At 42.7% G+C, this 25,600-nt stretch overlaps 1 protein-coding gene across 18 annotated transcripts in view; it reads left to right on the top strand.

Annotated features, from left to right (window-relative positions):
• Positions 1-25,600, top strand: part of tcf4 (transcription factor 4) — a 305,044-nt gene that overhangs the window by 188,152 nt on the left and 91,292 nt on the right. For 4 of the 18 annotated variants that reach the window (XM_033646562.2, XM_033646560.2, XM_078162250.1 and 1 more), the window contains exon 1: positions 20,285-20,632. The exons of the other annotated variants lie outside the window; for them this stretch is intronic. In XM_033646562.2, coding sequence (XP_033502453.1) covers positions 20,564-20,632 — 69 coding nt within the window. In that variant the 5' untranslated portion in view covers positions 20,285-20,563. Of the gene's footprint in view, positions 1-20,284; positions 20,633-25,600 lie in introns of those variants that run through there. 18 annotated transcript variants of the gene reach the window in all.

Consider the following 25,600-nt stretch of genomic DNA (forward strand, 5'->3'; position numbering starts at 1 on the left):
CATTTCCACTTCCTCTGATAAATCTAGAAAGATTTTAAGTCTCATTTTAGTGTGTTTCAACTTGTTTTCCTTGTTGTTGTGTTGCTGCCCTCCCATATGCTCCAGCTTGTGAACACACTTCATTTAAGGCAAAAAGTCTTGTCTGTTTTCTTTCATCTCTGTTTCACATCCACTGCAGGCGATGGGTCTTTTTCTTTTAATTAATTCATTTCTCTTTTTCTGCCCCCCACCCGCCCGCCCCTCCCTCCTTCCTTTCCCGTCTCCCTGCGCTGCAAGTTTGTTATTGTTGTTTGTCAAATTTAGTTTGCTGAGTTGATGATTTACTTTGAGAAACAATTAAACGTCACTTGAGAGGAGAGCGTGGGATGTCTTTGTAATCAAAAGGAAATTAGGCATCAGTTGCTAACATTAGCAGGTTGCAGAGTGCCGTCTCGCTGTTGTTTTTCTTTGTTGGTGTTGGGAGTACAACAGCACTTTTTTTTTCCATTAGATATGATTGTTTTAGTTAATTTGCTGTTCAGGCTGATAGAGTCTCCGGCTCGTCCTCAGAGCTTTGCTAATGCTGACTGAATAAACAACAGAACACACACACACACACACACACACACACACACACTCACTTACAGATATATCAAGATTATCCCCAAAAATGGCTATAATGAAACAGTGAAAATGAAGCTATTAAAGGAAATAGAAATAAAATGATATATGTGTCAGCATGAGTGTGTTTAGTGTTAATTGTTTGTCGCTTTAATGCTATTTGCTGTCTTTTTTCTCCACCAATTCCACACACACACACACACACACACACACACACACACACACACACACATGCACACACACTCTCTGTCTCCCTTTGTGTGTGTGTGACACTGGGTCCAGCCATTAAACTGGCTTGTGAATGTGACTGAACCCTGGGAGAGTTAACATATGAAGATGATTACATGTGATATAATTCCATGACGCACTTTAGACATAGCTGAAGAAAAAAGTTTCATTTCAAATCATACCTTTTTTAAACTTAATGAAATGGGACCGACTAGTACAGGTTGATCGTCACAAATTGGGAGTTTCTGGATCACATCGAGATAATTTTTAATTTTTTTCAATATTGTAATATTGTCTGGATCATCTTGTGTTTCGGAGTTTGTATTTTGTTGTCTGTAAAATTGATATAAAGCAAAGTGGAACTTGACCTGATTAAAAATGGACTGAACATGATGATTCTTAGTCTAAAAAAAATAGCAAAAAATATATATATTTTTCCCTATCAAATTACTGATTTTGATTTAACACTGTGTCCTTTATTATGAATAATATATTTTCTAAAAAAGTGGGTTTTTTTTTGAAAATCAAATTAATTTTATGTATTAAATGTCAGTCTAAACTTGAACATTTGAAATAGAATAAATGAATCATTTATTAAAATCAATGTGAGTAAAGTAATAAATCAAAGCTTTTTTCACCTAAATTCTGCATTTTATCTGTCAGTAGAAAAGTTTTAAAATAATGTACTCCTCACTAAATATTTGTCGAGGATCTGATTTGCGAAATTGCACAATTTTGCCAAGTTTCAGGATGATTATTTGACTTAATTTCTGAAATCTAACTTTCTTAGATCTTACTGAAATCTAATCCAATTTCTAAAATGGCACATATCAGTTTTACATGCATGTAAATCAAGTGTTATTTATTATATTACTCAGTCTCTGTGAAATGTGGAGAATGTAGATTATAGAAGAGTCTAGCTTTAAAGAAGTTTTTCAGCTCCTCGCTTTGCTTTAAAAAATCTATCAGTAATTGTTACATTCCTCCAACAGAAGTTTTTAATTTATTATCTAACAAATTCACAATCTCAGGCTCAAGTGCTGCTTCCACAAAACATTCTGAAACACAAAATATACGAGGTTCTCTTTTCATTTCATTCTCACTTCAACATATTTCATTCCTGTAAAGCAGCACACAGTCAGCATTGTTTTATATCAGCAAACTTGCTCTACCAAAGACGAAGCCACAGTGGTAAGAAATGTAATTTTCAAAACGCCAAACAACCATAAAATCACATTTTTTACCTGAAGCTCATCATTTAGTATTTTAGATTTAATCTAGAGGATCCAGAAAGTGAAGAGTCTCATCTTCAGCTCCCTACAAGCACCAGCCTTTGCAAAGCAGACCGTGACTTCCTTTGCTATTAGTCATTAAAAGAAGGAATCCTTAATTTTTTTTTTTTTTTAAAGCGGACCCTGAAAAGTATTCTCAGACCCTGAACCGATTAAATCCTGTCAGCGATCTGACCGGGGCGATCTGCTCCCATCTCTGGCTATTTCCTGCTCCCTCCCTCTCTCTCTCTCTATCTCTCCTCGGCTCAGATGTGGTTTTGTTTAAAGTCGACAGCATTAATTAAATTAAGCCAGGTCTTGCAGAAGGCACAGTAGGAGAGCCGGCGGTCCCCGGTGGGCCGTGGGTGGAGGAGGGATGGGGGGGGGGGTGTGGTGGTGGTGGTAGTGGTGGAGGGGGGTAACGGGGAAGCGGTTTGGTGAGCCATACTGGCCCCTTCAGGCGGCCCCAGGTAGCACAGAGGAGCAGCAGACCCTACCAGTCAGCTACTGCTGCCTGTTAACTGTTTGTGCTCCCTGCACGCTTGACGGCTGACACTGATCCTGAAGAGTTAATAGAATGTGATGACATGTTGTGCTGTTTGTTGACAACCTTGCTCACATACTTGTGTGTACTTTGGTTTGAGTTTATCACCCAAAATTGTGCTTCTCCAATTATCAGAATTGAAAATATAGTGTGTTAGTATGGGAGCAGCAGCATGAAAACTCACTTTACACTCGCTATTCATGCAAGATGAAATGTGCAAAAACAAAATTTAAGAATGTTTAGAATTAAAACTTTGGGTGAGAAAAGATTGGGTGATTTGATATAAACTCAGTGTGTCCACACAATTTGAAAAAGCATAAAAACATACAACGACCTCACCTCCTTGTGTGTGAAGTGGTGCTGAAAATGAAGTGTGTGTGTGTGTGCATGTGTGTGTTAGCATGCCGCTCAAATTAGCGGTGTTGTACCGGGCCTTGGCAGAAGATGAAATGAGGAAAGAGGCTACAGGGAGGGAGGGGTGTGTGAGAGAGGAAGCATGCATAGAAATAAAAGATGGCTGTTTTGTTTTGTGTGTAATCACTAAAAAGTACGGACTGTGCCTTTAATGACCCACACAATGTTATTATTAGTTATATAAAATAGAATAACAATTGCAGATGACCATCATGTGATGCTTATGTGTCTTTCCTGGAAGCAATCTGTTGTCAATCAGTGCTTCGGGTATGTAAAATTACGGGTCACCATAGCAACAGTGCTATGCTGCATGCTACAGGTGACAGGTGAAAAATGGAGCTAACCTACCGGTGACTGTGGGTTAAACTGATTGCTAACACACGGAGGAAGATTCAAACACAGCTATTTTTTCTTTGCTAAGAGCTCATGTAAGAGTCATAATGTCCTCTGAGGTGTTCTGATGTGAAACAATAATCGACTCGAGAGAGAGAAAAAGCAGCGACTCGAGTTCAGAATGGTGCCGTTGTCCTGCAGCAGCTTTACTGTTTATATTAAAGAAACCCAGAGAGCAACTTCAGCCAGAGATGACCTCATGGTTCGACTGCCCCCCCCAGACACACAAACACAGACAGCTGTGTGTTCAGCTATGTGGTGTGGATGCTTCGATGACTCACTCCACTTGACAACGCTACAGAAATGTCTTAAACACGTCTGCCTGTCTTTCTCTTTTATAAGTCAAGTTTGATTTTGAACCGCTTGTAATGTGCCGAGTGACACAAGAGGAGAGATGTAAGAGTGTTGTGCAAGCGTGTGTGTGTGTGTGTGTGTGTGTGTGTGTGTGTGTGTGTGTATAAGCTATTTTCTTGGCTCCCGGCCCCAAAATGTCCCACACGGGTGCATAGGGCCGCCATTTTGTGTCAGCTGGGAAACTGACTAATTGAATTACAAGGCACTTGTTTGTGTCAATGAGTGTTCGTATATGCATGTGTGTGCACATGTTGTTTGTGCCTCTTTTCCGGACAGAGAACTTTTGACAGAAATAGAAACATTTAACACACATAATTATAAACATACATAAATGTAACGTACATGTGTGGACAAAGAAGCACACAGCCACACATATTTATTGCATTAATATATTTGTTTAGGATGTTCGGTTGATTTGCATTTCTTCCAAAAGTCCATATTCAAACTTAAACTCGCTAAAATAGTAATTGTGTAGTTGTAAACAAAAGTATTGTATTTCGCTAGAGTTTTGACTTATGTCTGATTTTTTTATAATGATTTAACGAACACCATGTTTGCTTTGTGTTCTGTGGGATAAAGTGTCTTGCTTTGCTATTGTTATGCTAGCTTTTTCGCCCTTATAACTTCCATTGGACTGAGGCTAGCTAAAGGCCAAAACACACAGGCAGTGAATGCAGCATGTCAAAAAATACGCCCGTTATTTTCAATGTACAACCCCACACCAGCAGTGGCTAGGCTCACGTCAGCTCTCCTAGACGCACCACCCCACAACACTTCACACCATTGTTCCACTTCCAGCCTTGCTGCCCATGGAATTAAATGCATTTTCCCCCACTGGCTCTCTGCTTGTACATACCGGCTCCTGTAGCTGCTCATATTCTCTGCTCCTATAGCAGCTCGACTCCTCTCCTCACCATGGATGTATAAAGAGAACTCTGTTGCTCTTGCTGTGTCTCATGTGTGACAAAGACTGGATGATGAGAGACTCGTTGTTGAAGTCAAGAAATATCCTGAGCTAAATAACCCACAATTCCGTCATTATAAAGAATTAATTTGGGCTCTCCACGCATGATTTGAAGCTAATGCATAGATGGAGGAAGTACAGATCTTTCAGTAAAAGTAATAATTTTGCGTGGTCGTAGCCATGTGCCAGATATTGATATCTTGTCTCTCTATATTAAGTTTGTTTCCTATTAGCAGATGTTTGATAGCTTGTATCTAATGCTACATTTTGTTCAGTCCTTTAATGTGAGAAGTTTAACAGAAAAACAGACATCATCCTCCTACGAATTTTTTTAAACGTTATGCCATCTCTTACTTGCATCTTAGCCCAACAAGTGTACAGAGTGTTAGCTTTTTTTGTTGATGTTAAATATTAACACTGATGGCTAACAGCTAGCCCTCTTAGCTGCTCAGACGTAGTGAGGCAAGAATTTGGACAAATTATAGTTAAACCGTTCTCCACCACCGCCATCAGCCCCCACAGCACCCATAATGAACTGGTCTGGACTCGTCCCTGGCACTTGTCAAGTTGGTGGGTTAGTTTTGGAAACCACTGTCTGACCTTTACTTTAGAAAAGGATTTTCTTCCAGTGCTTCAGAGGTTTCTTGTCAATGAAATGACCTCAGCCTGAAGATGTTCACTGCCTTTCTGTCCTTGTGAGGACATTTGGCTTCTACAAAGACCTCTCCCTCTCTCTCTTTCACACACACACACACACACACACACACACACACACACACACACAAATGCCTGCTGCAGATGTGAATGTTCCCTTGTGCATTCCTGAGCCCAAACATTTGGCTGCAGTAACAGGCAGCAGAGAGCGGCACTCTGATTTGCTCCAAGGCTACGATGAATATCACGTTATCACACACACACACACACACACACACACACACACACAGACACGCACACACATGAATCAGTCTGCAGTTGTGGTGAAAAAACTGCTTAAAGTTGTTGATAATGTGTTAAATATTTCTCAGTTGTCCTCGGCTGCACACAATTTTAGACTCAATCATGCTTTTGTCTTTTTTCTCCTTTAGTTTTATTCAGACAGTTAAATCATTTTAAATATGAATTTATTTATGTGTATAAGCTGCGACAGCTCTATGAAATATTACAAAATAAACTCACAATCCCTGCCCAATAACTGCCCAATAACTGTGGGCAGGGATAAGTTAAAACGAAGTTCCTCGACGATGAAATGATTCTGTGATGCGTTCAAAGCTCTAACAACCAATAAGTCAGAGACAACGGCCAGATTTGTCATTTTTATAACAACCATGCTTCCCTTGCTGTATGTTTCTGTACTGGGTTTGAGTTTCTTAGAGCAGTGCTTGTACAGTGAATGCAACATTTGATTTCGAGGGAGGGGGTTGCAGTTGATTATTAATTGTCAGATGTCAGAGCTTCCTTTAATGCAACACCAAGTAGTGTTTGGAGAGCGGTGCCTGCTGACAGCTAATATGCTGTGTGATTTTAACATGACAAGCTGTCAAAACCGTTTTCTCGTGGAAAAATTAATTTGCGATCACAGAATAAACAAAATGTGAGAGATATTTATCAGCACTTATCACGCAGTTGCTGAATCTTGAGAACTTTTTGACAACTATTTTAAAAGTCTGTGCGAGGTTAAGGAGGCTTCGAGAGGCTGTGGTTTGGCTCTCTCGGTAGTCACTCCAGTGTCAGTCTTATTAGATCTGACGAGGTTTATCACCATAATAACACATTATCCTCGACATATATATCGATCTGATACATGTTTGGTGCAGACAGCTGTCAGTGCATACTCTAAATATGGAATGATGCATTTCCATATTAGTATTTATAACTAAAAGCAACCTCCGCAGTATGAGAGCTAAACTAGAAATGGGACATTCCATGGAAATCACTTTTAAAGCTTGCTGAAGAATAAAAGAAGAGAAATAACTACAAGGTAATAAAAAGGCAAAAAGGGAATATTTGTGAAAATGTTCAGAAAATTAATAAAAAATTTGAAAAATAAAAGAGCAAAAAGTACCGGAATGTAACTAGAGGCAGAAGAGACAAAATCAAAAAATGAAAGAAAGATGTAAAACCTTGTTCTAATAAAAGCGCTGGCTTCAACAAAGCTTGTGTCTTAGCCATCTAACACAGACACACACGCACACACGTAAAACACCCACCCTGTCGTGTGGCTGTAATGCATGCTGGTGGTGTGGATTAGCTTCATCTTTAATCATTGTTTTCATTCTGAGCACGCTCAGTGTAAAGTATATCTGAACACAAAGCTCTGAGCGAGCCTTTCTTTCAGCAGCAGGTTGCACCCTGCGCTGAATGAACTGCTCAGCAGGAAGACAGCAGCTTTCACACACAAGAAACTCAAGTCAGGTTTTACTGTTGAAGTGGTGAACGTGCTGCAATAGGAGGTGACTGAGCTGATCTTAACTTTCTGATCTGGATGCTTATACATGTAGCCAAGAGCAGTCAAAATGCCCAGAGGTGTTCTTGCTCCTCCTGTTTTATCCAGGATAAGTGATAGACAAGTATTTTAGCATTCATTTCACCCAGTGGCTCTGGTGGAGGTGTTTTTTCTCTTAATGTTGTCATTCTACAGCTCTACAACAAGAATTGTGTCAGAAAGTTTTCAGTTAATCAAATAAATGTCTACTTGAGAATTTGCTTCACAGTTTTCAGAGATGTAAGCACTTGCTAGCCAGGCAAGACTAGTCAGTCAACATCCATAACCCCAGAAAACATTCATATCTCAGCAAGGTCTTTGTTTGAGCACTGGAAGCACTGATGTCTTTGAGTCTGCATACTCAGGCTCAGGCAGCTCATAGTAACTGAGCTGGTAATATCAACAAGGACAAGGTATCCCAGTCGCAACTTGACTGAATTACATCCTGCCTCTGGAGTTCCGACTCATGGCTTCAACTTACAAAGTTCAAAACTTGGCAAACTCATACTGAGAGAGGTTTTCTGTCTTGTGACACATGTATTGACATTAGGGTTGAATATCAGTGGTAACAGGGATTTCTGAACCAATCTTGTGAAGGCAATTTGTGAAGTTGGTGTTCAAAGTACAAACAGTGAAACCAGTAAGAAATGAGCTAATGCAAGCTAAGCAAGAGTGAGCAGTCCCCAATATAGACATCCGCAAAATATACAATTTCAGCCAGGAACACTTTAGTCAAAGAAAACTTAATTTCCATTTGCAGTATTATATTTGGTAATATGGCTCTGTTCTGGGGCGTCTCTGCCCTTCCATGCGCCTACATGGAAAGCCTATAAGGCAGGGAGAGCAGCAGCAAAGACCCCACCGGAAACAGAACTAAATAGAGCAGCATCAGTGACAAACAGAAATGACACTGATAAGTCAGACACAACATGAAAAGGAGGAGCTGGGGTGGAGGCGGGTTGCAAAGTGACTGGCAGAGGAAGCAGCAACAGTAGGCAGGCCAGAGCAGTTTAAATAGGGCGCCCTGAATGAGATTTGCCAATTGGTTGCATAGAAAGGAATCATGTGATCTATCAGCTGACTCCCTTCTATCAATCAGCTGCTCCATCAGTTGATTGGGCTGCTTGAGATCAGCTGATGTAGCTGGGATGTGAGCAGAGCTTGACATCGTGTCCTACTAGATCCACTGAGAATTCCACAGACTAAAGGCAGGTGTATGAGAACAATTCAATGACAATAATGTGCATTATCATTATAGCACACATTATAGCACATTAAGTAAGTGTTTAAAAACATTGACAGACAGATTTTGGCTGACACCTATGTTTGTTTGGCTTTACAGGAATTTGTGTAATTTTTAACACAAAGTTGGCTATATGAAGAGCTGGCAGACAAATCTGTGTTTACAGGTCGTTATTAAGACTCGGATGTTGTCATGAATGCAAGTCAGAAACTGGCAATTACACTAACTCCCATATGACTTTCCTGGCATTCAAAGTAACTTCTCAAGCATCCATTAAGACAGAATTGTCTTAAATCGTCCTTAAGGTGGTTTGACAAACTTTGCCTCCATTCAACAAGTTACCCCCCTCTAGCTCCTCCTTTTTTCTCAATCTACAGGAAGTTGGAATGGGAAGTTTTTTCTGTTAACCCCCACCGCGCTTCCCTCCAATTTGTTGAATTTCTCAAAATGTTCCGTTTGTTAGGCTGAAAAGAAAATCACAGAAAAATCACCATAAGGGCTGCTTTGCATTTTTAATTAAGAAACTAACATATGAATATATTTGCATATTATTGAGTTGCAGATTAAATCATGCATACATAATTAGCGTGCAGCAGCGCTCGTTCACTCGCCTCTCTCTCCCCCTTTCTCTCTCTCTCTCTCTCTCTGCACTGTGCTTACTGTTTTTTCGGCAAGCTGTGGTTCTGATGGATGCCAGACGCACACACACACACACACACACACACACACACACACACACTCACTTCTTCAGACACTCAAACACTCACATCACAGACACACTTACACACCTTCTCCAAACACTTTCGGTGCTCTGTGTGTGTGTGTGTGTGTGTGTGTGTGTGTGTGGGTGTGTGTGTGTGTGTGTGTGTCTCAGTTTGTTTTTTGGAGGAAAATTAGCGTCTGATTTTCTCCGTCAGAATTGAGGCCATGTCAGGTTTTTTATCCTGATTACACCGGAGAGAGAATGAAGAGATCTCTCGTTCTTTCTTCTCTCACTCTCATTCCTTCAGTCTGTCAGCCTTACTGTCTGTCTATGTGTCTGTCTATACATCCACAAGTCAGTCATAGGGGACATCACTTGAAAAATGTAATTAATTACAGATACTTTACTGATTACTCAGTTGAAAAGGTAATTAAACATGTTATTCATTGCATTGCTTTCTAGTTAAGGTCCCCAAATCCACACTTTACATCTTCTGTATTTAACAGGTGGAAAACTAGAAAAAGAGGCAGTCTGGTTTAAAGAACAGCTAGCCAACAATTTAGATACACAGTCACAGGCCACTTTATTAGGTACACCTGTTCAACTGTTCATTAACGCAAATAGCTAATCAGCCAATCACATGGCAGCAACTCGATGCATTTAGGCATGTAGACATGGTCAAGATGACCTGCTGAAGTTTAAACTGAGCATCAAAATGGGGAAGAAAGGTGATTCAAGTGACTTTGAACGCGGCATGGTTGTTGGTGCCAGACGGGCCGGTCTGTCAGAAACTGCTGATCTACTGGGATTTTCACACACAACCATCTCTAGGGTTTACAGAGGATGGTCCGATGAAGAGAAAATATCCAGTGAGCGGCAGTTCTCTGGGTGAAAATGCCTTGTTGATGCCAGAGGTCAGAGGAGAATGGCCAGACTGGTTCAAGATGATAGAAAGGCAACAGTAACTCAAATAACCACTGGTTACAACCAAGGTCTGCAGAAGACCATCTCTGAACCAACAACACGTCCAACTTTGAAGCAGATGGGCTACAGCAGCAGAAGACCACACCAGGTGCCACTCCTGTCAGCTAACAACAGGAAACTGAGGCTACAGTTCACACAGGCTCACCAAAACTGGACAATAGAAGATTGGAAAAACGTTGCCTGGTCTGATGAGTCTGGATTTCTGCTGCAACATTCAGATGGTAGGCTCAGAATTTGGTGTGAACAACATGAAAGCATGGATCCATCCTGCCTTGTATCAACGGTTCAGGCTGCTGCTGGTGGTGTAATGGTGTGGGGGATATTTTCTTGGCACACTTTGGGCCCCTTAGTACCAACTGAGCATGGTTTAAACACCACAGCCTACCTGAGTATTGTTGCTGACTGTGTCCATCCCTTTATGAGAGGGTACTTCCTCTAGCTCTGGTTGATGGTGAGAGGCTTTCAGCAAATTGTGTGTTGGGCACAGGGAAATGGAGATCTGTGTGGGTACATGAGACCCTAAAAACGAGGATGGATCAAGGGGAGTACGACCTGTTGGTCCAGGAGCTTCGCCTTCATGATGGTCGTTTCAAGTACTGCACTTAAATGCTTCCATTCCTGATGTTTATATTTAGATTTTGGTAACTGCGTTTTGAAAAGTCGTATAGCTCTTGGTAACCAGCAAGCTATACCACAAGTTTCTCCTCCATTGTTTTTTTTTGTTTGTGTGTTTGTTTTTCAAAACCTCAAAATGCTATGTCATTTTACTTACCATCTTGGTTCACTGCAGAGGGAGTTGAATATGGTGAGCCACGCCCCCAGAAGTGATGTCATCGACACAGAACCAGTGTTTTTTAATCTCATACTTACCTATGATGAGCTCAATGATGATTTTTAGTAATGTAAGTATACACGTGTAAAGATAAATATGATTAAGCTTAACTGTCCCAGTTTGCCCATTGTCCCACTTTAACCATATTCACCCTATCATTTGAAATTGAGCTTTTTGCCCGTATGTCCACAGGCGTTCATCATTCAGCAGATATCTGTACATGAATGAAAGGAGGAGAGTGTCAGTGTTTCAGGAATATAAGAGCCATGTTGATGGGACACAGTAGTCATGTCAAAAAAAGTGCATAAACAGTGTCTTATTTGTATTTGGCATGAATGTATTTGGAGGTTTTGCCATCAGGGTTCCCATCATGCTTTGGGTGATGTAATGTTATCATGTCGGTGAGTCAGCTGTGGGCTACATCTGAGCCCTGTTTGTTCTCACCTAATATGGTTGTTTTGGTGATTCTGGACCAGGAAGTCAAGTTGCATTAGCTGCTAGCACTTTGTGTTCGCACTGTTACCATGGATACAGACAACAGTTGCCTTTTGATAGAGTAGAAAATGTCTAAACATGATGATTATGGGGCAAGGTCTGAAGTTAAGGGACTTTTCTGTGATTTCTGAGCACATCTATGACTTTAATTCTTCCAGTGACTGAGATGGAGGGGTGTAATTTGTTTTTGAGTTCAGTGGGTTCATTCATTACATTTTTTTACCCAAGTTTCAGTGGTTTAAGTTGTTAAAATGTGTGCAACAGTTAGATGGAAAATATATTCTATTATATATACTACACTGTAAAAAGAAACTCTTTGTTTTAACTGATAACTTTGTTTGTAAATTCAGACCTGCAACATAAAAAGACTCAAATCAAAGGCTCACGATCGGAAGTGGCTGAATGAAGAGAACAAAGTGCAGTCGTGCTGAGTGTGTAAGAGTGTCTGTGTGTGTGTGTGTGTGTGTGTGTGTGTGTGTGTGTGTGTTTGAGAGAGTGTTTCAAGGCCTTAAGGCTAGCACCGCTCCATGTGAGAGAGGGTGAAAAAAATAAAGGGAGTTGTTGCAAAAATATAAATAAAGAAGAAAGGAAGGATGTGGGAAGAAGGAAAGAAGAAGGAAGAAATCAAAGAAGGCAAGAAAGAGGGAAACAAGGAAAGAAAGACAAACCAGAAGGAAATAGCACAGGGGAAAGAAAGACGCTGAGAGAACAGGAGGAAACGAGTGAAGTCAGACGACTGAGGAGACAAACAGAGAGACGTAGAGAAAGACAGGAGAGCAGAGAGGGAGAGAAAGAGATTGACAACTGGGCGTCGTAATGTGAAGAAAATCCTGCCAGTGTGAAATCAGGATGAAATGTGAGATTATAATTCAACCAGGGATTAACTGTCATCTCACCACCAGGGAGGATGGAGGGAGGAGGAGAGGAGGAGAGAGGGAGGAGGAGAGGAGGGGAGAACAAGAGAAGGAAGAAAGGAGCGACAAAGTATGTGGGAGGAAGGAGGAAGAGGAGGGGAGGTGGATGGGGGAATGGTATTAAAGGGAAGGAAAGGAGATGGGGATAAAGGGATTGAGGGAGGACAAGCAGGAGGGGGAGAAAGGATGTAAGGAAGGAAAGGAATAAAGTGAGGGAGGATGGAAGTTGGGGAATGAGGGAGGTGGAGGGGGGCAAGTGAAGGGCATGAAGAAATAGGTAGGAAAGGAGGATGTCGAGGGGGAGGGAGGTAGGAGTGGGTATGGAGGTGCATAGAGGAGGAACAAGAAGCGAACAAGAAATTGGAGAAGGGAAGAAGATGAGGAGGAGGGAAAGGGGAGGAAGAGGAAGAAAGCAGATGGGCGTTAGTAAAGAGGGGAGGAGGAAAGGAGGGGAGAACAAGAAAAGGAAGAAAGGCGTCACAAAGTATGTGGGAGGAAGGAGGGAAAGGAGGGGAGGTGGAACAGGGAATGACATTAAAGGAAAGGAGGAAAATTTTTGAGGAGGGGAAAGATGGGGAGAAGCAGGAGGAGGGAGGAAGGATGTGAGGAGGGAAAGAAAGAAAGTGAGGGAAGATGGAAGTTGGGGAATGTAGGGAGGTTGGGGGAGAAGACAGATGAAGGACATGAAAATTTAGGGGGGAAAGGAGGATATCGAAGAGGAGGAGGTACGGAGGAGGAGATGATAATGGGGGAATGGCACTGAAGGGAAGGAGGAAAGATGGGGAGAAAGGGATTGTGGGAGGAAGTGTGAGGAGTGGAAAGATGGGGAGAAGCAGGAGGAGAGAGGAGGGATGTAAGGAAGGAAAGGAAGAAAGTTAGGTAGGATGGAAGTCTGGAAGTTGGGGAAAGTGGGGGGTTAAGGGCATGAGGAAATAGGGAGGAAAGGAGGATGTCGATGAGAAGGAAGGAAGGAGGAGGTATGGAAGTGCTTGGAGGAGGAGCAAGAAGTGAACAAGAAATTGGAGAAGGGAAAAATGATAAGGAGGAAAAAGGGAGTAATGAAGGAGAAAACAGAGGGGCTTTGCTAAAGAGAGGAGGAGGGAGGAAGCGGAGGAGGAAGAGAGGGTTAGGAGGGGATAAAAGGAGGAAGGAGCAGGTTATACATTGTGACCTTAGATGGCTTGTTCAAGACAGACAATGGCTGCTGTCCCATTTCGGTCTCCGGTCCACCTTAAATAGATCGCAGAGTTCAAGGGTGTATGTGCTTGGAATAGACTGTGCTACCTTAAGGTCAAAGGTCACATTGAATGAGTTTTTGAAAACAGATATGAACACTCAGCTAAAACTCTTCTTTCCTCACTCTTTCCTACTTCCTCATATCCTCTCTGCTCTTTACTTTCTTCCCACCTTTCCTCCTCCCCCTTTTTATCTGCTTTCTCCAGTTTTCTTTGTTACCTCCTTTCCTTGACTCTTTGTCTCCTACATTTCTCTCCTCTCTCTCCTCCTCTCCACATTTTCTCATGTTCTCCCTCCCTTATTCCTTGCCTTATTCTTTTATGCCCTCCCTATCTTATCCCACCTTCCCTTCTCCTCTCCACTCCTCCCTCCCTTTTAACTTCCCTTTTCTCCTCCCCTTCTCATCTACCTCAGTTTCTCCTCTTCTCTCCTCTCTTCTCCTACTTTCTTTTGTCTCCTCAACCCATGTTTGTCCCTCTCATGTACCTTTTTCTCTTCCCTCCTTCTCTCATCTCCATCTCTCCTCATCTCTTGTCTGCTCAATACTTGTTTGCTCTTCCTCCTCCTCCTCACCTCTTCCCTCCTAATCTTCTCTCCTCCTCTCTTCTCCCCTGTCCTCTCCTCCTCCTAACTTCTCATCTCCTCTCGTCCCTACTTTTGTCTCCTCAAGCCTTGTTTGCTCATCTCAACTCCTCTTTCGTTTTCTCCTCCTTCCTTCTCTCATCTTTAGCATTTTTCTCCCTCCTTTCCTCATCCGCTCTCATTTTCTCCCCCCTTTCTCCCCTCCTCTTGTCTCATTTCCTCTTCTCCCTACTTTTGTCTCCTCAACCCTTGTTTACTCCTCTCCTCTCGTCTCTTCTTATCGTTTCTCACCTCTTCTCATCTACTCCCTCCTTTTCCCCTCCTCTTCATATTTCCCTCCTTTCCTCATCTTCTCTCCTCCTCTATTTTCCCCTTTCCTCTCCCCTCTCCTCCTCCTAACTTCTCATCTCCTCTCCTCCCTACTTTGGTCTCCTCAAGCCTCATTTGCTCATCTCATCTCCTCTTTTGTTTTCTCCTTCCTCCTTCTCTCATCCTTTCATTTTCTCCCCTTTCCTCCCTTTCTCCTCTCCTCTCCCCTCCTCATTTCTCATTTCTTCTCCCTACTTTTGTCTCCTCAACCCTTGTTTGCTCTTCTCATTTCCTCTCTTCTCTTCTCTTCTGTTTTCCACCCTGATCACCTCTTCTTCTTTTTTACACCTCTCTTCTCACTTCCTATCCCCCTTTTTCTCATCTCCTGACCTCTTCTCAACTTTCCTGCTCCCTTCCGACATTTTCTCCTCTTCCCCTCTTCCTTATCATCCCACTTTTTTCCTTTCCTTTCCTGCTCTCCTTTAAACGCTCCCTCTTTCCTCCTCTCCTCCTCCCTCATCCCTCCTCCCTCCTTCCTCCGCTCTTCATTCTTCTTCATCTCCTCTGCAGGTTTGTTGACCAAGCAAGCGTCAGACAAAATTAAAAATGCTGTCTCTGCTTCTTTTCCTCAACCGGGTCACTCTTTTTGGGTTCTGTATTTTTTTTCCTCCCCTGCACTTCTTTCCTCCCTCCCTCCCTCCCTCCATCCCTCCATCTCTCCCTTCATTTCCCATGCAGTCTGGTTGGGTACAATGCTGGGAGCCAGCCAGCGCTGCAGACAGATGGTCCACTTATTAGATGTGCATCAGCCCTCCCTCCCCTTCCTGCAGCTCGCTTTTTAATCAAATTAAAGCCGAAAGAAGAGGAGAGAGAGGGAGAGAGACAGAGAGAGGTTTGGGAGGTCTGCTCGCTTGTTTTGGAGTCTATTATTTGTTTGAATAGGATGAATGATGACGATGTTAATATGAAATTTGGAAGAGTGAATCACTGTCTGTCTGACTGTGTTGGTGGCTGCCTGCATCCCTGTCTGTCTCTCCCTTTCTGTCAGTGTCAGTTTATGTCTTTTAAAGGGGAACTCCACCAATTTTACAAATGAAGATCAGTGTTTTTGTCAGAGCTTGTAATACTCCGCCTGTGGAAACAGTTGTATATTGTCTTCTGTGGGTCTGACGGGAGCTTTGGCAATGGTTTCATAGTGATGTCACCAAGGTTACCATGTCTCTGGGCTATAATATAAAGCCTGTGTTACAAACTGGAGTTTAAAAGTAGTGGGAATTTACCAGGGAGGGTCTAATGAAAAGATTAGATTGCATTATGGGACATGTATTTTTGGAGCTTGACTCATAGACTCTTAGAATCAGGATGTCTCGACCTCTGCGGCTTAGATGTTCCTCATTCCTGTCACTTGTGAGTCCCCCAGCTTGATGGAAGTGCGGTAAAACTGAAAGTGTGCAAACTGGAAATGTCAGTAATAATCCCGAATTGCACAAGAAAGCCGCTGACACAAGAAAGCATGAGAGGCAAAAGTTAAAGCAGGAAGCAGGTCTTTTAACTGTTATTTGGAAGAGTGGTATCCCTTTTATCTCCCTTGTTATAGACAGATCCAAAAATGTTAAAGCTTATTGAAACAACGTGATTTGAAGTAGCAAGATATATCACAATCCTTCCTCGCAGACCCGCTCGGTGTTGCGGGAAATCTGGGTAGTCCCGTATTTCTGGGTCTGCACACAAACCTGCGTGTCACTCAGACTTACGACGGAGCCTCTGCGGTGTTTTAAAGTTTGCCTTTAATTTCCTAGGCACCATCTGACCAGTTTGAACGAAACTTTGTGATCATGTTGCAAATAAACAGTCGAGCAGCTCCTCACACAAAACTGTTGTTTTAACACAATTATATTTAGATAAAAGGCCACTTTAAACAGCCACAGCCAGCCGACTGTGATTTCAGTAACAGTGTGTGCCAGGAAAACAAAATTCAGACAAGCGCTTGCTCAGATCAATACATTGGAGGTATTTGTGGCGCCTCCTATTGGCCAGTTTGAGTCCAAACATTGTAGTTTCATTTTGTATCTTCTTCTACTTCTGATAACTCTCATTTCATGTACCCAGGTCTGCCTCAGCTTTTTTCAGCATGATCACAAAATAAAAGTAACTAATGAAACTGATAACTGACGGCATGTGTCGTGACTGAGCCTCCGGTCAGACATTTGGTGTTTGAGTTAAAACCTGATGATCAGTCATAGCATCATCATGAGATGGATGCTTGCAGCAGGTCGACATAGCAGCCTACACTTGCTTGTTTTGGTAATATTTTAAAGAATCAAGAAACATATGCAATGAAACAAAGGCACAGTACAGGAAATTAATTTGACTTTTTACAGTGTAAGAGGGGTATTAGAGGAGTATTAACTTGACGTCTCACTTATAGAGCACAGAGGCATTTGAATACAGGCAGATGTCCTATCGTCCCCAAAAAAGTGTACATCACAAATTTCCCAAATAAGTAGGCAGGAGAGGAGGAGAAAACTGATTTAAAAAGAAGAGAAGAATGGTGGCAAAAATTAGAGAAAAGAGCCTTTGGTTTGTGTGTGGTGTTCAAAGACCTGTGGTCACAGATGACCTACAGTAGTCCATCATGTATGTACTAAAGCAGTTGCTTTCTTTGCTTCTATACACACATTCTCAAATTAAAAAATATAGCCTCTGATAATGTTTTAGAGAGATGTGTCTGGAAATGATCAATCTGGAAATTTGACTTTTTAAATGCTTTTCTGAAGACACCAGTCTGGGAGAAATGTTGGAAATGTAGTCACTGAAATGCCGTTATTCTAAAAAACAAATTCTAGAGAAAGTAAACTTTTTAAAGAGATTTCATCCAGTTTTTATAGATGGCTGAACTACAAATCACCAAAACTACGCTGACTGTTCTGTGCTGTTAATCAGCTGCAACTCCAACTTTGGAAAGAAAACTGAAAGCAAAATCTACAAGACTCTGACCAGGGACAGCTGAAGATCAACATGTTGGCCAGGAAGTGTTTTGGATGTATTTCATCTGATACAGTGAGAGAAAAGAGGAGAGGAGAAAACCAGGGAGGAGAGGAGGGAACACATGGAGAGGGAAAAGGGAAGGAGGGAGAGAATATGAAAGGAGGAAATGAGAGCGCATAGGAAGAAACAGGAGGGGAGGGAGGAACAAGGAGACAGGAGGAGAGGAGAAAACACGGGGGGAGGAAACCAGGGGAGATGGGAGGAAATTTAAAAGGGGGAAATGAGAGAGCAGAGGGGCGAACGGGAGAGGAGGGAAGGAGACAAGACAGGCGACAAGGAAATAAATAAGGAAATATAAAAAAAGGAAACAAGAGTGTAGGAGAAAACACGATGGAAGGGAAAAAGGAGGAAGGAGGAGATGGAAGGAGAAAAGAAAGGAGAAGAGGACAAAAACAGGGAGAGAAAACAAGGGAATAACCGAAAAACAGGAGAGGAGGAAACAACAGTGCAGATGAGGAAACAAGGGAGAACAGAAAACAAGTAAGGAGAGAAGGAGAGTAAATAGGAAAGGAGGAAACAAGAGAGAAGAGGAGGAAAGGGAGGGAAGAAGGAGACAGAATGGAAGGTGCAAACAAGGGAGGAGAGGAGTAAACACAAGGGAAGGAAACAAGAAAAAGATGGGAAATGTGAAAGGGGAAATCAAGAAGGGGGGGACAAGGGAGGAAGAGGAGACAGGAGGAGAGGTGTAATCACAGGGGAGGAAACAAGGGAATGAGGGAGCAAATAGGAGAGGAAGAAAGAAGGGAAGAGGGGGGGGCAGCAAGAGGAGAAACAATGGAGAAGCAGAGGAAACACGGTGGGAGGAAATAAGGGAGGGAATGAGAAAGGACGTAAAAGGGAGAAAGGACACAAGAGGAGAAAACAGTGGAGAGGAGAAGGAAACAAAGTGGGAGGAAACAAGGGAACAAGAGAGGAGGTAAAAGGGAGGAAGGAGACAAGAGGAGAAAACAGTGGAGGGGACAAGGAAACAATGGGGGAGGAAACAAGGCAACAGAGGAAATAAGAGAGGATGGGAAAGGGGTGATGAGAGAAGAAAACAATGGAGGGAAAAACAAAACAAGGGAAAAGGAAACACGTCAGTATGGGAGGAAATAAGAGAGGAGGGGAGAGGGAGGAAGGATACAAGAGGGGAAAACAGTGGAGGAGAAGGAAACAACGGGATAATGGAAGAAATAGGCTCGTAGGAAATAGTGAAGGGAGTAGGAAATGTGAAAGGGGAGGAAACTAGGGAATAATGGAGGACATACGAGAGGAGATAAGAGAGAGGAGGGAGACAAGAGGAGAAAACAGTGGAGAAGAGAAGGAAACAAGGGAGTAAGGGGGGAAATAAGAGAGGAGGTAAAAGGGAGGAAGGACACAAGAGGGGAAAACAGTGAAGGAGACAGGGAAACAAGGCAGGAAGAAATAAGGTGGGGATAAGAGAGGAGGTCAAAGGGTGGAAGGACGCAAGAGGGGAAAACAGTGGAGGAGACAAGGAAACAAGGTAATAAGGAGGAAATAGGAGGGGAGGAAACAAGGGCAGAGGGGAAAGGGAGGAAGAAGGCAACAAGAGGAGAAAGCAATGCAGAAGAGAGGGAATCAAGAGGGGAGGAAGGGAGGACATAAGAGGAGGTTAAAGAGGAGATGACAGTGGAGAAGAGAAGGAAAAGGGGGAATAAGAGAGGAGGTAAAATAGAAGTGGGACACAAGTGGGAAGAAACCGTGCAGGAGAAGGAAACAAGGGAATAAGGGGAGAAATAAAAGAGGAGGTAAGAAGGAGAAGGGAGACAAGAGAGGGAAACAGTGAAGGAGAGAAGAGACAAGGGAGAGCAAGGAGACAAGAGGAGGAAACAGTGGAGAAGTGAAGGAAACAAGGGAGTAAGGGGGATTAAGAGAGGAGGTAAAAGGGAGGAAGGACACAAGAGGACACAACTGGAGAAGAGAAGGAAATGAGGGGAAGAGAGGGGATGGATACAAGAGGTGAAAACAGTGGGGGAGAGAAGGAAACAAGGGGAAAATGGAAGAAATCGAAGAGGAGGAAACAAGGGGTGATGAAACAAGGGAATAAGGGAGGACATAAGAGAGTAGGACACAAGAGGGGAAAACAGCGGAGGACAGAAGGAACCCAGGGGGAGGAAACAAGGGGATATGGAAGAAGTAGGAGCAGATGAAACAGCGAAGGAGAGTAGGAAACGAGAGGGGAGGAAACAAGGGATGAAAGGAGCGTATAGGCCTAGGAAAGGAAAATATAGGCTAAAAGAAGAGAGGAGATGAAACAAGAGAGGAGTGCAGAGTAAATGAAGTGAGTAAAGAGAAGGAGCAGAAAAATGAGTTAAAGAGAAGGAGTGTGTGTGTGTTGAAAGAAGCGCGCGCTCTGAACGCGGTGGAAAAAGTGAATATTCGGCTCTGTTCAAAGGCAGCCGGCGAGCTGCAGCAGCGCGCGAGGACGGAGGGAGGGATGACTTCCAGATTTACTGTGGAAAGTTGAAAGAGTGTCGGCGACCGCGCGCGCGTCCGCGAGCGCCTGGGCTGTACGTGTGTGTGTGTGTGTGTGTGAGTGTGTGTATGTAACCTCTCTCTCGCTCTCCGTATATTTTCCGTGCGCGCGCGCTGATGTGTGTGTGAGGAGAGAGAGAGGAAGAGAGAGAAGGGGAGGGGCCCCGCGCTCTCTCTCTCTGCCTACTTTGCATATTCCGCGTGCCTCGGCTCGGCCATATGGGAAAATGCAACTGAAGGAATTGTCGGCGGGGAAAAAAAACGCGCAGGCAGGGACACGCGAGCGGAGCGGCGAGAGTTTGAGATCATAACAAATCCCGAGAAAAGTTGAAACAGCAGAGGAGAAAAGGAAGAAAGGTGGAGAAGAAGAGAAGAGAAGGGGCGGGGGGAGCGTCATAAACCAAAACAGAGAGAGAGGAAGGGAGAAGAGACACGCGGAGGGAGAAAAGAGGAGAAATAGAGTTTTTCTTCTTTCTGCGGAGGAGAGGAACGATGTATTGTGCGTACACCATCCCCGGGATGACAGGCAGCTCACTCATGTATTACTACAACGGCAAAGCGGTAAGACACGCTCTTCCATCCCTTCTACCGTCTCAGTGTCTTACTCCGGGAGGGTTTGGGGAGGAAGAGAGGGGGGAGAAAGGAGGGGGGAGGAGGAGGAGGAGAGGAGGTGTGAAGGTGAAGTGTGTCGCTTTTTACGCACCAACTCTACAGCGCGTCGGGTCGCCGCCGCGCGTCAAAGCGCGAGCGGACTGTGACTCTGCCGGGGTTTATTTTTGGACAAACAGCGGTGCTGTTGTTTATCGGGGGGAATAAAAGTGTGTGTGTGTGTGTGTGTGTGTGCGTGTGCGTGCGTGTGAGTGTGCGCGTGTGGAGTGCGGTAGCGCTTGGTTAAATAGGTTGGACACTTCTGAAATGTGATGTATGTGTGTTTACAGTGCGCGTGTCACTCCTCCGCTATCAGAAATATTGTATTAAAATAGTCCCAACTGTTAATTTTTTGCGCATCTGACGCCTTCAAATTAATCTTGAAATAATTTTTATTTCTATTTTTTAAAGCACTCAAAGCACCAAAATGTCACCCTTAAATTTGAGTTGCATTCTTTTTTTTATTGCACTGAGGCGGAATGACACACGTGTGGTTTTTGGGTTTGTTTGGTCGCGTGTTTCATTCAGGGACTTGTGGCTTTACATATTTCTTATTTCTCCCTAAACCGCGGTAAATTGTTGATTTTTCCGTCGTAGTTTGGCCTTAAATTATGTTTGTGATTTCTTATTATGTTATTTTAACCATAACCTCGAAAATGCATTTAAGGCCAAGCTGAAAAAGTCAGTCATAATTACATGTAGAGCTGTATTTAATATTGATATCTGTGATTTTATAATTATTTTTAACCTGTTTTTACACTATTGATATAATACAGCAAATGCAGCTATATATATGCACACACACACACACACACACACACTTTAAGATAGACTAGTCATTATGTTTCATTTAAACGACACTAATGAGCTCTCCAGTGTCTCCAAAACCCTAAAGCACTGTCTGGATACAAATATAAAAACACATCTGACAAAGTCGTCAACCACGTATGAAGCTGTCTGACCTCCTATGAACCTGTCTGTCTGTCTGTCTGTCTGTCTGCCTCCCAGTAACCCCCACCTGTAAAACACCAGTCACAGGGTGAAGTGATTTACAGAGACTTGGGGGGGGGGGGGGGGGGGGGGGGTGAAGTGAAGTGAAGGCTAGAAATGAAGCAGAAACAGGGTGTAAAGCGAAAAGCGAGGAGAAGCGAATGAGTTTCACAGGTTTTCTCGCTTAAAAGCAGGAACGTGTGCGAGTCGCAGGTGTAAATGAAGATGGAAGGCTGGGATTTCCTACGGATCCACCTGTCAGTGAACTGTCTGTCTGCCTTTGTCTCACCTCTGACTCCCTGACTGCTGCTTTACGCCAGTTTAAGAGGAAATAAAGAGATGGCAGTGAGGACGGAGAGTAAAAGATGAGGGGAATAAGCATCAAAAAAATATAGTTTAATGTCAATTTTTTTTTGAGTTTGTAATTATAGCTGCAATAATACAGTTAAGTAGCTTTTAAATTAATGATAGTAAGTCTGAAGTAGCACCTTACAGGCCCGATACATGAGAGTAGATGTGAATATTTGCCCACAAAAATACATCTATACAAAAAAAAAAGGAGACATTTAATTTTGTAGAGAAAAAAATATAACTAGATTTTTACATAAAATGATTTAATGGTGCATTTTTTTTTTGGAGTTTTTACACATCTATGACCCTCCTGTCTGAATGGTTTGATTTAATTCCTGTGTTTTTATTTATATTCTATAATTCTTATTGGATTTAATCTGTCTTTTATACATCCATGTTTTGTAGACTTAAATGTGAAAATACACAAACAGATACTGATGTTTTGATTTTCTTGACGTGTTTATAACCTTAAATTCTGTGGTGAACAGTAATCTGTGTTCAGATGGTTTTGTAGCTGGAAACAGAGCATCTGTTGTCTGAACGCTGCCACACCAACAGTCGGCTTCTGTCTCCTCAGCGCCTGTTGGTTCTCCGGCCTCCATCCGGCCGCCGAAGACACTCCAGCCCCGCGCTTTTCGGCCACCGGCTCCGGAGCCTTATCCTTTCTGTGCCCGCTTTCTTCCCGTAGTTTAGGGGCCTTCTTTGTATCTCGGCAGCTTCGCCCCGGAGTTGGAGCTCTTTTAGTGCGGCGATGCCACAGGGCTCGGCGTGGCACCGCTTTGTTTGGCGGCTGGCTGCTGGATGGCACATTGTGCCGACGGTCTTGATCTGGTGCCAAGCTCCTTTCCATCTTCACTTTGCCCCCCTGTCTTGCTCTGTCTGTTTGTGCCACAGCTTGTTCACACCCACCGTCCACTGACAGAAAGAGAGAACACACGAATAAGAGAATCGTCGTGATAAAGCGATGGTGTTTGTCTGCGTGCGCCCTGTTTTTCTAAGGCAGGTTTGAGGTGCGTTGGTGAGTCCGTGGTTGTGCGAGAGCAGAGTCAGGCTGCTCGGTGTGTTACGGAGGCAGAGAAGTGGAGCGAGTGAAAACTGGGGCAGAGTGGTAGAGGCAGAAAGGCTCGGACAGATCTGCAGCAGCAGCAAGCCGCGGCCCAGCGAGACCCGCCTCTTCACTGTTTGGTCTCGCGGCCCAGCGAGACCAAACAGTGAAGAGGCTGAATCTGGGCTTTGGTTTGGGGAGAGTGTGGGGGAGGGCGGCAAGGGGGAGAGAGGAGGAGGGTGAGGGCCGAGGGCCGAGCTTCGGTTAGCGGCTGTCGGCTCTCTAACTTAAGCTCCAGCGGCTTAATGAGGCAGCAGAAAGCTCGGCTAAAACAAAAGGCCTCATTTAAAGCCGGCCCGGCCAGCCGGCTATTGTTATGCTAACGCAGCATTTGAATATTCAGTAAGTTTTAATTAGAAGGGTCCTGAAGCAGCCTGCCAAAATCCTGCAGTCCTCTCTCAATGTGCAGCTACAGGAAACACACACTTTAAACACTTTAAACTGATGATTCTGTTTCGCTGCCATTTAGTGTGCGCTCGCCGCTTTGCTGGGACCAAATGTGAGAAGATTTTAATTATTGGTTGTTGTTTTTTTTTAATTCACAGTTTTTTTAGTTAATGAACTCCAATTATAGCTGGATACAAAATATGATTTCTCATTCAGTCTTTTTAAATTAATGTAGCATAAAAAATGTTTATTCAGACAGATTTTCAGTTTCAGTTCTTGCAAAGAAATGTGTATTTATACATTTATATTTCTTTAATTTTAGTCCGTTTACTGTTGGCAGATGCTGCAGTTTAAAACCCAAACCAGTCGAGAGGGGGTCAAAGGTCAAGGCCAAACTCCTCTAATAAAATTCCTGCACTGAATAAGGATATTGGTCCCAATTTTTCAGATAAACTTTTTTTTAAAATGTAGTGTTTTTTTCTAATGACGTATGAATCCATCTCTAAAATCATCTAAAAAAAATACTTTTCAGACAGATAGCATTAAAATTTAAGTGTTATGTAATGTTAATGAATCAGAAAACATTTTTAAATTCTCTTCTTGGGAAATTATTACAACTACAGAGAGCAGCTTTTCACGCCTGCAGCAGTAAATATGCAGATGGACGTGTTTCTGCGTATTAACACTGGTGTTTCATCGGGAGATGCTGTGTGTGTGTGTGTGTGTTTGGTAGTGTGAATTTATTTTTTTCTTTACATCACTTTTTTTCCCCCCATGCAAGCATAAAATGAGAGTGTGTTTTTCACACGTTTATGTGCACTCTGTTCTGTGTACGAGGAGTTAATACATATATATATATATATATATATATTATATATATATATATGTATATATGTAGTGTGTGTGTGTTGCTATTGTGGAGCCAGTGTGTGTGGACATCCTGTGTGCTCAGTAGGCTGGAATTAGAGCACAGCGTGTTATGCAATTATAACTTTATAAATAGACGCATTGTGTGTGTTTGTGTGTGTGTGTGTGTGTGTGTGTGTGTGTGTGTGTGTGTGTGCAGGCCTCTATCTCCATCTGCTTGAGTTGTTCTGTTTGAACAACTCGAAAAAAGCCGAATTTATTGCGTGTTTGTGTATTTGTGTGTGTGTGTGTGTGTGTGTTCACGTGTCCTTTCTTTGTGTACAAGCACAAACTTTGAACCTCTGCGATGAGTGTGTGTGTTTGAATTTGTAAAAGTGTGTGTCTGTGTTACAACAAGCTCCTTTTCTACATATTTATTTATTGTATTTTTTTTAATAAAAGCTGAAAACACGTCTTTTTCTTCGATGACTGTGTTTGTGGTTCATCACCGTCTGTTTTTCACTCTGGCTTATTTGTATTGATTAATTGGCTGATTATTTTCGCGATTGATCAATTAATCGTTTCCTCCATAAAATCCCAGACTCCCAAAATATGAATTTACTACATCGTACATCATTTACTTTCATAAATGTCAAAGAAAATCCTTAAATTCTCACATATAAGAAGCTCTAAGCAGTAAATGTTTGACATTTTTGCTTAAACTATGGCTGAAATTATTAATCACTTATAAAAAATAGTTCGATTGATCAGTTAATTGACTAATCGCTGCAGCTCTTTTAATTTTTTTTTTTTTAATAGGCTGTTCTTATGTAAGGATGAAAAATAGTGTATGTACTTAAAAAAGTCTGTGTGCATGTGTGAGTGTGTGTGCACCAATTGCTGCCCTGTCAGTGAGGTCAGTCAGTCTCCAGTCACTTTAATATTTGGTGTGTGTGTGTGTGTGTGTGTGTGTGTGTGTGTCTGTGTGTGTGTGTGTAATGTCTGGCCGGTTAAAGCCCAACACACCGTTCAGGCTTAAATTTAATCCTTCTGCATCAGATTATCTGACACTGATGCTGCTGATACACACACTGATACACACACACACACACACACACACTGCAGTTTTTACACACTAAATCCATTTTTTTATTAAACAGGAAGTAAGTTAAAAAAAAGACAGTGATGTGTTTACTGACCCC

The sequence above is a fragment of the Epinephelus lanceolatus genome, chromosome 19 (genome assembly GCF_041903045.1).
Source record: "Epinephelus lanceolatus isolate andai-2023 chromosome 19, ASM4190304v1, whole genome shotgun sequence".
Lineage (NCBI taxonomy): Eukaryota > Metazoa > Chordata > Actinopteri > Perciformes > Serranidae > Epinephelus > Epinephelus lanceolatus.